The 11,759-nt window shown below is 52.1% G+C and overlaps 1 protein-coding gene across 2 annotated transcripts in view; it reads right to left on the reverse strand.

Moving 5' to 3' along the window:
* Positions 1–128: 128 nt before the first annotated feature.
* The window catches only part of ogdh (oxoglutarate (alpha-ketoglutarate) dehydrogenase (lipoamide)), a 17,496-nt gene continuing 5,865 nt past the window's right edge, over positions 129–11,759 (reverse strand). The window contains exons 4-23 of one of the 2 annotated variants that reach the window (XM_015402688.1): positions 10,996–11,098; positions 5,959–6,074; positions 5,676–5,830; positions 5,455–5,601; positions 4,405–4,495; positions 4,054–4,233; positions 3,801–3,929; positions 3,550–3,729; positions 3,324–3,476; positions 3,103–3,205; positions 2,893–3,021; positions 2,664–2,814; positions 2,379–2,506; positions 2,132–2,310; positions 1,989–2,060; positions 1,783–1,908; positions 1,623–1,695; positions 1,368–1,531; positions 1,130–1,284; positions 129–1,049 (exon numbers count right to left, since the gene is read on the reverse strand). In XM_015402688.1, coding sequence (XP_015258174.1) covers positions 929–1,049; positions 1,130–1,284; positions 1,368–1,531; positions 1,623–1,695; positions 1,783–1,908; positions 1,989–2,060; positions 2,132–2,310; positions 2,379–2,506; positions 2,664–2,814; positions 2,893–3,021; positions 3,103–3,205; positions 3,324–3,476; positions 3,550–3,729; positions 3,801–3,929; positions 4,054–4,233; positions 4,405–4,495; positions 5,455–5,601; positions 5,676–5,830; positions 5,959–6,074; positions 10,996–11,098 — 2,655 coding nt within the window. In that variant the 3' untranslated portion in view covers positions 129–928. Of the gene's footprint in view, positions 1,050–1,129; positions 1,285–1,367; positions 1,532–1,622; positions 1,696–1,782; positions 1,909–1,988; positions 2,061–2,131; positions 2,311–2,378; positions 2,507–2,663; positions 2,815–2,892; positions 3,022–3,102; positions 3,206–3,323; positions 3,477–3,549; positions 3,730–3,800; positions 3,930–4,053; positions 4,234–4,404; positions 4,496–5,454; positions 5,602–5,675; positions 5,831–5,958; positions 6,075–10,995; positions 11,099–11,291; positions 11,386–11,759 lie in introns of both variants that reach the window. The other variant, XM_015402689.1, reaches the window with a different exon arrangement.

Consider the following 11,759-nt stretch of genomic DNA (forward strand, 5'->3'; position numbering starts at 1 on the left):
TTATTAAAAATAATACAGGGCTGCTAAATGCAGAGGTAATATTCTCGAGTGTGAGATCAGTAAAGTTCAATTGTATTATTAACCACATGTATAGGATGCAGAGACAGGAACCAGGCCGGGTTCTTCAGTACAGAACTCTTTATTGAATGAAGCATAATAACGCAGCAGACTTCAATCCCCTAATATGAAAATAAATAAATGATTTTTTTTTCTCTCAGAAGCTCAGAACTGCAGCCGACGCTTCATCCATTTCCTGCCGACAGTTCAGCTGCGCCGCAGAAACTCCAGAGGGAGGTGACCTTCTGCTGCGGAGCTTTTTGGCACGAGATGAGCGCCCGCCGGCGATGAGGGGGAGGGGGGGTTAAATGATTTATCAGCAGTGCGTGTGGTTGGTTCATCCCAAACGTACCCACAGAATAAAACCATAAAATCTCAGAGAGAAGCGTTACCATGGCAACTAATTACAACTTTTCCTTAATGAGAAGAAGACCTGCAGTGAAGGTCAGCCTACGTCCCTTTGAGCTCTGCTGCTTCAAACGCTAAAAGAAAAATGATTCCTGCAGAAGAAGAAAGCTCTGATCCTATGACTGAACATGTGGAGTAGAGAGGAGGGAAGACGGGAGGCGCCACTCTGACCACAATCTGGGTCTGTTCCAGCAGCTGGAGTGTGTGTGTGTGTGTGTGTGTGGAGGCCGGGTCCGTCCCATCAAACATCCCTGTTTCATGTGACGGAGTCGGACTCCAACGTTCGGTGGATTTAGGAGGAAACTGCGATCAAAGCGTCGTCAGCGCGAGTTTAGGGTCCGCTCTATCGGACCGTCGGGTTAAACTCAGCCCTCAGTGAAAGCTGCTGTAGTGTCAGAAACAGGAAGTTTAATCTGTGGAACCGGGTGGAGGGGGGTGGGTCAGAGTGGGCCCCGGGGCCGCTCTACTGCTGGTCTTTGAACGCGTCCATGTCGAAGGCCGTGTCCAGGAAGCGCCGCAGCTCCATCAGGTGGGTGTTCTTGTTTCCTGTGGCCGGAGCTGCAGCCGGGTCTCTGCCGGCGTACCTGAGACAAAAAGAGGGCGGAGTTAGAGGATGCGGGGCGCGGTCGGGCCGTACCTGGAGGGGGGCGGGGCTGCTCGTTACCCGACGTTCTTGGCCTTGTTGATGGTGGTCCGGATGCGAGGCTTCACGTAGTCGTAGTAACCCTGGTTCTTGTGCTCCTCCTGACACCACACCAGGTCGGCGTTGTGGAAACGCTCAAACTCCGCCTTCACCTGGTCGAACGGGAACGGGGAGAGCTGCAGGAGAGAGAGAGAGAGAGGAGGCGGGGCTAAAGACCTGCTCTGGTGCCGAGTGTCTGTCCCTGGGTGGGTTCTGGTACCTGCTCCATGCGGCTGATGGCCACCGTCTCATCCAGGCCCCTCTTCTTCCTCTCTTTGGTCAACTCGTAGTAAACCTTTCCTGTGCAGAAGATCAGCCTCCTCACCGCCTCCGGCCGCTCCGCCGCCAGCCCGTCCTCTGGGATCACCCTCTGGAAGTGGCTTCCTGCACACAGGGAGGAAGAGGAGGAGCGCCGAAGGTCAGTCTGGGAAAACACCTCAACCATCACAAACACGTGCGGCAGCGGCGGCGTTACCGGGCAGCATCCCGTCGAAACTGGACCGGGCGTCAGGGTGACGCAGCAGAGACTTGGGAGTGAAGACGATGAGCTGAAGAACAGAGAGGAAGCTCAATAAATCACCGCCTTTCAAAATAAAAGCCCGTAACGCAGCGGAAGTGGAGGTTCTGGAGGGTACCGGCTTCCTGAAGGGCAGCAGGATCTGTCTCCTCAGAACGTGGAAGTAGTTTCCTGGACTGGAGCAGTTCACCACGATCCAGTTACAGTCGTAGAGCTGCCGGACCGCAAAGTCCTCCCCTAGTTTCTGAGGGACAGAACCAGGCAGAACCAGTTAGAACAGAGACCCGGTCTGGCAGACTGGTTCTGCTTCACACAGGGCCTTACGGGCATCACGTCCGGGTCATCGTTGCACATTTGGAGGAACCTCTCAGGTCGAGCCGAAGAATGTTCTGGACCCTGTGGGCATAAACAGAGCATCAGGACACGGAGTCCAGGCCCGGTTCTGTACGGGTGTGCGGCAGCCTCACCATGCCCTCCATGCCGTGCGGCAGCAGCAGGACGATGCCGTTCTGTCTGACCCACTTGGCCTGACCCGGGCAGATGAACTGGTCGATGATGCACTGCGCCGTGTTGTGGAAGTCTCCAAACTGGGCCTCCCACAGAATCAGAGCGTTCGGGCTCGCCATGGCAAAGCCCAGCTCAAAGCCTGCAGAGAAGCAGAACCGGCTCAGAACCTGGCTGAGCCCAACAGAACCTCAGAGGAACAGAACTGACCCAGAACTCCGTACTCGGACAGCGAGCTGTTGCAGACGGTGTACGGCGCCTGGTCCGGAGCCAGATGGTTCATGGGGATGCAGGTTCTCTTGTCCACGTTCTGGTCGTGGAGGACGTGATGACGGTGGCTGAGAGGAGACAAGAAGCTCAGAAAACATTCTGGACCCAGCCAGAACCAGGCAGGTGGCGCCAGAGAGCTCAGACAGGACCAGAACCTGGGACTGCCAGGTGAAATGGACCTTGTGGAAGTGTCCAGATCAGGCTTCATCTAGAACTTTTGCTCACCTGAAGGTTCCTCGCTCCACATCCTGACCCGACAGACGGACGTGGATCCCCTCCTTCAGCAGAGACCCCAGAGCCATGTACTCCGCCAGGGCCCAGTCCACGGTCCGGTTCCGGACCATCTCCCCTCGGCTCTTCAGGATACGACTAAGACCTGATCCAACGATAACAGAGTCAGTTTATCGCTGGTTCCGTTCAGCAAAGCCGTTTAATCCATCTATGCGGGTCGGACCTCCGTGGATGGTGAAGTCCTCTACGGGGACGGAGGACGCCACCTGGCCGATCTGGTTCAGGTCCTCCTCAGAGATGCCGGTGGACGGGCAGCTCATGGACTTGGGCTGTCCGTCCAAAGTGAAGAAACCTGAGGACAATCTTCAGGTCAGCAGCAGAAGGACAGACTGTAGAAGCAAAGTTCTGGTTCCGCTATCGGGAACCTGCTCACCGGGCCATGGCGAGTCCAGCCAGTGCTTGATGTGCAGGATCTTCTCATCCTTAGAGCGAGCGTACGCCTCCTCACAGATCTTATCGTACTTGGCGATCTCCTCCTGCACACATCAAAGGTTCTGATGTTTTACTGACTGGACCTGAAGACGGATCATTTGTTCTGCATAAGCAAACAAAGCACTGATCCTCTTGTTCAGGGTTCCGGGCTCCATCTTTTACCTCATACTCCTGTCGGCTCACGGCTCCTTCTGCGATCAGCTTCTCTGCGTATTTCTGCAGAACCGGCTTCTGCTTCTTGATCTGTTTGTACATCAACGGCTGAGTGAACATCGGCTCGTCCATCTCGTTGTGACCCATTCGACGGTAACACACCTGGGGACAGGGGGACAGGTTAGGACAGGGGGGCAGCAGCGGGTCCCTTACAGGAAGCAGAATAAACACTCACCAGATCGACCACCACGTCTTTGTGGAAGGTGGCCCTCCACTCTGCAGCCACCTTGCAGACGTAGATGACTGCTTCAGGGTCGTCTGCGTTGACGTGGAAGATGGGGGCGTTGACGACCCGAGCAACGTCAGTCGGGTACGGAGACGAGCGGGCCATGCGGGGGTCGGTGGTGAAACCAATCTGCACCCAGAATTGGGACGGTTAGCCTCTGAGAAGTTAACCTCCAGCCCAGCAGTGACTCCACAGGGTACCTGGTTGTTGACCACCACATGGACGGTGCCGTGGGTGGTGTAGGACGGCAGGTCAGACAGGTGGAAGGTCTCGTAGACGATGCCCTGACCTGCGAAGGCTGCGTCTCCGTGCAGCAGAATGGACATCACCTGCACACCGAACATGAGGACCGAGGTTCTGACTGATAAGCTGTTTTATTTCGGGTCGGATTGAGTGTCTCATTATGGTCAGGGATGCAGGTACTTCCTGAAGAACGTTTCTTCTCAGACTTACCCTGTTTCCATCGGTGTCTCCGCAGTAAAACTGCTCGGCTTTGGTTTTTCCCTGAACCACAGGGTCAACGGCCTCCAGGTGAGACGGGTTAGCCACCAGAGACAGGGTGATGTTCCGGTCCGTCACTCTGTTGATCCGACGATGATACATCCCCAGATGGTACTTCACATCTCCAGAGCCCTGAGGAGGAGAACCAACGCTTCATTGTTTACAATCAGCTCCATTTTTAGCAGTGACAAGTGTGTGTTCTAATGAGCATAGATAGAAACTGCAGAAGCATCTCCTCCTGAGGAGAGAAACAACCAAACTTAGTATTTTGACCCCCGCTGTGTACTGCAACCATTTAAGTACCTCATCAGCAGCTTCCAGCCTTGAGTCAAACTGGCAGAAGATCTGCTCCAATTCTTTACGGATCACATTCGCCAGAACATTCAGCCGACCCCTGAAAGTGGAGAGATGAAAATAAAATCACTTGAGAAAAAGATGGTAGGAAGAGAAGATTTTAACCATTCTATAACCACTGGGTTGAATTATTTCAGCCTTAAAACGTTTACAGACCTACTCACTCTTATCTTCCTTCTCTGGACCTGTTTTTAGCCTCAGTCATGAAGAAATAACAGGTCTGCATAATCCTGTCTTGTTTTGCCATTTTTAAGAACTTTTTAGTTTAATTCACCCAAGACCTCAAGCAGTTTTCATTGTAGTAGATAATTATCAGATCAAGTTTTTAACAACTTTTAAAGGCCACATATTATGCAAAATTCACTTTATAAACATTTTCGTAACAGTCAAGTGTCTCCTAGGCTATCTTTACAAACTCTGAATGCTTGTCATGGTTTTGGGTTATGGAGGAGCGGCCTTGAGAAGGATATCGGCATGGAAATCCAAAAAAATCTAATTTAGAAGAGGGCTGAATGAGGCCATCTGCCTAATCTGGGAAGAATTTTCCTGCACAAATGGGAAAAAAACATCCTTTTTATCAAATATGGCAGAACACAGAACCTTTAAACCATCTTTTGCATATTATTGCATATTCATTGATTCTAAATAACCTGGATGACCATGAGAGGGTGGTGCTGAAAACATTTAATGTAAGGGGAAGATTCTGTGCTTTAAGGGATGCTAAAGAACACGTCATCATTAGAATAAGAATCCTAGTTTTTGTTTGATTATCTTGATTTTAACCTTTAACTTCTATGTTGGATTAAATCCCAACAAATTTTTTAAAGGAAGTATTGGCTCTGATTTCCAACGCCATTCTAGACATGATTAAAGTGAGACACACCACAGGTTTCTAAGGTAGCTGTAGTTAAACCTTAGAAACCTTCTCTGGTTCAAGAAGGTCCCGTTGGAAACACTTAAACCCTGATGTCTCCATCATCTTCTCCCTGAAGCTTTTACCTGTGAGGCATGCCCATGATGACGTTCTCCACTCCGTTCTCCGAGGATTTATCTATGATGGTCTTGAGAGCTGGGATCAGAGACTCGCATCCCTCCAGTCCAAACCGTTTCTCTGCAGACCACTTCTTCTGAAGGAACTCCTCAAACCTGACCACACAGACGATCAGATGAGCCACAGCTCCACCCTGCTTCTCCTCTAACGGACTGAAGGTGGGGCTTACCTGGTGGAGCGGACCATCCGAGCCAGCAGCGTTCTCTTCTCCTCCAGGGTAAACTGCATCACTCCTGGGGTCTCAAACTTCTGTCGGATCCACTGACACTGCTCCAGGTCGTTGATGAACATGAACTCCACGCCGATGTGCTGACAGTACGCCATCTGGGGACAAACGCACGCCCGGGTCAGCAGCAGCAGGAAGAGTTCCTCATCCCACGAGTTTCACCTGCTCCTCTGACACCAACCGAACTGCCCAAACCCCCCACCCCCCAGCACCACCTGCTCTTTACCTCCAGGCGGCGGATGATCTCCTTCAGCGGCAGCGCCGACTCTGAGCCACCGATGAAAGTGGTGGTGGGCAGCCGGAACACCTTGTCCAGGTCCGACTCGTCCAGACCGTAGAACCCTACATGTCCCATGATGCAAAGGAGGGAGAGGGACAGGAAGCAAGGAGGAAGATGAAAAGACACAAGATGAGGGAAGTGAGGAAGATTGCATGAAACAGAAGGTTGAAGATGGAGATGTTAGAGACGAAGATCAGACCAAGACAGACGAACAGAGGAAGAGTTAAAACAGGAGGTTAGAGCCAACCAGCTGCTCACAGGAAGCAGGTCTTCACACACAGCCCACCATCAGGAGAGGAACAAAGAGAGGCTCTCTGATCGGATCGAGAACCTCCGATCTTATGTGACCTTCAGGTTTTAACATCTTTGCTCCATCGTGACCTCTGATGGTTTTTCTCCACAGGTTCTGAAGCCAGCAGCTCATCCCTGCATGAAGCCCATTACTCAGAGGCCAGAGCAAACGCCCAGGATCTTCTGAGTTGGAGCAGAGCCTCTGCAGCTGCTGCTTGTTCTGGAAGATCAAGGTTCTCCTTCAGGAGATGAAAAACATGCTGAGCTGGATAAAAACCAGCTCCGTGTTTTAACAGAGAGAGATGCCGCCTCAGCAGGAGGCAGATCATCTGGAAACATCCAGTTCAGAGTCCTGCTTTACAAGCTGCTCCATTATCAGCCAGGCCCACAGCATAACACCTCCACCACCATGCTCCACCAACCAATGCTGGTTCAGCTGGGTGTCTCCAGAACTCCTACAGTCTGCAGAGACCTTCAACATCTGCATGTTTGGTGACACTTCGTCCTCTGACCAGCAGAGGGCGAACTATTCATGGCTCACCTTCAGTGATTGGTGAAGCAGTAGAGGTGGAATGAACCGATGGATGATGTTTCCTTCAACCAGAACCGGCTGGTTTATATAATCATCGGTTCTCTGCTGGGTTTTGGACCTCAGTCAAAAGGTTCTGGGTGATTGACAGTTGTCTGGAACGTCTGACTCATTAAATCCTCTGATGGTGAGAACTTCCTTAGCCTGATGAAGGTTGGACTGGTTCTCTTCATCAGAACCTCCAGAATGTTTCTCAAACATCACCAACTTGGAGCAGCAAACTCAGATGTTCAGGAGACCAGGGTCCCCTGAGGACCAGAGCCAGGAGGACCATCAGTGGACCTGCAGTGACTCGGTCTGCAGCTTTCATCGCTTCTCCTGAGGTGGACCAGTAAAGTCAGTGAGATGTTCCTGAATCAGCAGCCAGGAGCTTCCATGTCCCTCAGCTGATCTTTAGGAACATCTCTGGATCTACTGTGGACATTTGGAAAACAGCATCAGCAGCCAGCTGAGACCAGAGCTGAGGAAAACTGGAGCTAATAAGATCAACGCGCTGCGGCTAATTTGTCCCAGTGGTTTCCATGGGAACGGGGATTGGCGAGTCAGATTAGCCTGGGATGTTTTCCAGCTCTGGTCTCAGAGGACGGGTCCACATCTGGTTGAGACAAAAACAAAACGACACGCTGCTTGAGCAAGGTGATGGCATGAAGGCGTTACTATGGCTGGATGAGACGTTACCATGCTGGAGACGGATGGAGGCAAGTGGACCGGGCCGGTTCTGGGTGGGTTCAGCTCATCATCAAACAAGCTTCTCATTCAGAAAGAAACCAGAGCTGCTGCAGCCAATCAGAGAGCCAGCACAGCAGCCTCAGCCAATCAGGAGGCTCTACAGCCTGCAAACAGGAAGCTGGACGACAAACTGCTGGACAGCCGAACCCGACGACGATCATCTGAGCCCAGGAGATCAGGAACCGAGCAGCTGTCTAAGTCCAGAACGTTCTCCCCGCTTGTTCTACGCGTCTGGAGCTTCTCCATCAGCGCATCAGCAGATGCTCAGAGGGGTTCTGGTTCTGCCCAGCGCCGCGGATCGTCTCCACGGGGGACATTCTGCGTCCGTTTCCATAGAAACGGACCCAAACCGGATCCATTTTCCACCCACAGGACGGTGACTCCAGTCCTGGAGGACCAGAGTCCAGCAGACCCATCTCTGCTTCTACGCACCAAAATTGGATCAGAACTCTGTAGAACTTTAACAGTGATGATTCAGCCCTGGGTTCTGGTGAGTTGGACTCAGGCTGATCTAAGAACCGGGCCCTGAGGAGGCGTCTGACTGTAGGGGAACCGTTCTGAGCTCCACTCCTGGGTTTCAGTCGGATCCGTGACGGAACCAACCGGAAGTTAGATTAAAAAATGATTGGACTGGATCCAGGAACCGGTCTCATTTATCTTATGTTCTGATTAAAAAACTAAACAATCTGGGTCAGAATCTTCTAGAACAAGCGGGTTCGCTAGAACAGAGAGGAGAAAAGGTCCAGTTACTGCCGAACCCTGACAGGCTACCTGCAGGAGACCCAGATAGAAGCCGGTTCTGATGGACTGGGTTTGGGTTATGAACAAAGGTCTACAGAGCAGGGCGCTACCAGCAGCTAGAAGCTACCAACAGAACATGGACCTACAGCTGGCCCGGTCCGAACCTCCATCTGCAGTCCCACGTTTCCATCAGGGGGAAAACCCACAGGTTCTACCGGGTCATGGATCAGAACCGTCCTGTCTGCTGCTGTGCTAAACAGCATCCCTGGATGAGCAGAACCAGGACCTGTACCGGGTCTGGGAAGAGGTTCTGGATGGTTCTGTGGTGAAAAGTTTGAAACCATCCCGTTTAAAAGAGACCAGAACCATTTTCAGTCTTTATGAACCCAAATGAAACCCGGTTCTAGATCATTCTCTAGGAAACAGAAACATTGAACAGCGGAGTGTTGGACCGGGCAGAGCTGCAGTCTGACGGACCGGGTCAGGACGGGCTTTGGTCCAGAACCTGAGCAGTAGAAGCTACAGAGGCAGCAGCAGCGGAGCTTTTCGTACCTCCGACCGTCAGCCGGTTCAGACGCTCCTGGAACAGGTCTGCAGGGCAGCCAGCAGGGGGAGACACACCCAGACAGCATTAATCAACCTCCGCATCACCGACCTACACACCACCTACTGCTAAGGCCAGCAGAGGGCGCTTCATCTACGCCGCCGCTCTGGGTGGGGTTAGAACAGGTTCTGGCTGTGGCCCGCAGTGTAGAGAGGAGGGTGAGACCATGCCTGGGTTAGCAGGTCCAACAGAACCACACAGGAAGGACTGGACTAATTCCTGGAGCAGCGGACTCGCTATGATTCAGTCGCCAAATGAACCGGAACCAGACTGTCACCTTTCTACGCCGCCACAGAACCAGGGACCCTTCAGTCACGGGTCAACGCAGGACTCTGCAGCTGACCCCGCCCACATTCCACATACACACAATGATAATTCATGAAAAGAACAGCTGATCCGGACTTCATTCCCGACCAGAACGCCACAGATTTGTTCATGGCGTGTAAAGTCTGAGCCGTTTCTAGTTACTTTGACATAAAACCAGATTTCTGTCTTGGTTCAGTCTGTTTTTGAAGATCGGTGCTGACCGGGAGACAACTCTTTAAAGATTAAAAGAAACAGTCCTGACTACGGTCCAGCAACTTTATGACTTAATTATCTAGAACGGGTTTACGACGTGAACAATGACCTAATCCTCCAGGAGCGTGAATATTCTGTACCTGTTGGTCCGTCAGGGTGAAGATGAATGAGGAAGACCTCCGGAGGTCTGAGGGGTTTATTCTGGGTTTAAATCTTTGGCGTCTGTGATGCTCATCTCCAGATCCGTTCATCTTCACTCATTTCACAACAGAAACAGAATAAGTTCTGGAGCCAAAGCAACGATGTAACATCCGGGTCAGAACCCATTGTTCTGACCCATCGACCTGTTGGCCCGATTGCTTCACCAGGAGGGCATGAGGTTCGGTTTTCTCTGGACCAACCAGGACAGATGTTCGGTTCAGAACACGACCATCAGCTAACAGACCGTCCTTCTTCTAAACCCATATGACACCAGAACCACAGCAGTGGAACCAGACAGCAGACATGAACGGGTCAGAACCAGCACATACAGCCCACCAATCGAGAGAAACGGGCCCACCGACCCAGGAAACACCAGCATCTATGGTCATACTTCTAGATTGAATAAACTAGAACCAAGCTCCTGGTTCTGGCCCAAACCAACAGGAGGGTCAGAGTCCAGCAGCGTTTCGCTGATATCAGCAGGCATCTCACTGCTGAGGCCGTTTGGAGGTCCTCCTGCCAGGAGACGACTCCCAACAGAACCAGTTTACCCTCCGGTTGGGTTCTAACCCAGCTGCTTCTCTCCTCTGTTGGGGACAGGAGCTTCTGCTTCGTGATCCTCAGAGGCTTTAAACAGAACCGGTTCTGTTGGTGTACCGGATCAGATTAAAGCCAGAATCAAGATGGATGGATCCCAGTTTGGGTCCATCCTGCTCCATCCCAGCAGCCATGCTGTGGGGGATGTTATGCTGCCTCACTTTGGACCTTCCAGAACCATCCAAAGCCTGAGCATCAATGCCGACCCAGTGGACCCATCTTCACACAGGTCAGACAGTGAAACTCAGTCCAACAGAACCGCTCTGTCTCTCGTCATCAGAACCATCTGCAAGATGAACCCAAACTTCTCTGGCATCTTAATGGATCGATTCAAAGAATCAAGGCGGTTCTGGTGGTGAAGGTGGATCCAACTGGCCAGCCGAGTCTAAAAACTGGGAACTTCCTGCAGATCTTCTAACACCAACACGCAGGAAGCAACTGAAGAACTAACTGTCTGAAATCCACCACTAGAGGGCAGCAGACGTCCCAGTGGGACCCTGGCTGGTTTCAGGCTGAACCAGTGAGACCAAACATGACTGGTTCTGATCCGCTAAACGGGAAAAGAGCGTAGAGTAACGATTCCAGCTCCAGAGGATGGAGAAGTTCCTGCTAACTGCTACCTGTTCCAGAAGGTTCCAGAGGTTTCACACAGGGAGGGGGGAACCTGAAAACACTGAGACTTCCTCATATTTTGGGGGGGGGGGGTCCTCACCCAGCTTGTCGGAGGATGTGATAATGTCAGTGGGGACGCACGAGTCCAGATCAGCGTCCATGATGCCGAGGGGGTCCAACTGGGCCACATGGTGCCCCCGGATCTACAGGGGGGGACAACAGCACAGAACCCACCCGGGACAGGACAGGAGGAAGAGGAGCAGGACAGGGAGTGGGGGTGATGAAGAGCGTTAATGGGTTAAAGGTGGAAGGAGAGAGGAGGGGGATGGGTGGGTGAGAGGGAAAAGCAACATTAACACCAGAGTCTGAGTGCTGCTGCAGCCGCGGCGCTCTCACCGACGTCCTGGAAGCCGGCATTGACCGGAGCGTCATCAAAGTTCACACAGCTGATTCCCAGAGGATCCAGGTGGGCGCTGTGATGGCCCATCACCTGAACACACCCGGAACAACCACACACAGTTAGAGGACCTGACCCGCTGCAGGAGGAAGACCTGAGGAACCTAAAGGAGCGTCACATTTATTCCAATCTGCTGTCCACTCATTTTACATGATGGACCTTTGACAATTGGACCAGAGGAACCATCGCAGCTCAGAGAGCTGATACTGGGACCAGTATCTTCCTACAGCAGGTCAGCTGTCCAGAACAAGGAGCTGCTGCTGGTCCCAGTTTGGAGTTCTGACCTAACTCCAGATATGTTTTTGAGATTTTGACTCTTTCATTTTTCTATTACATGTAGCGTTACGACTTTACTCTCCTAGCGCTACGACTTTACTCTCCTAGCGCTACGACTTTACTCTCCTAGC

Source organism: Cyprinodon variegatus, unplaced genomic scaffold (genome assembly GCF_000732505.1).
Source record: "Cyprinodon variegatus isolate N-32 unplaced genomic scaffold, C_variegatus-1.0 Scaffold1383, whole genome shotgun sequence".
Classification (NCBI taxonomy): Eukaryota; Metazoa; Chordata; class Actinopteri; order Cyprinodontiformes; family Cyprinodontidae; genus Cyprinodon; species Cyprinodon variegatus.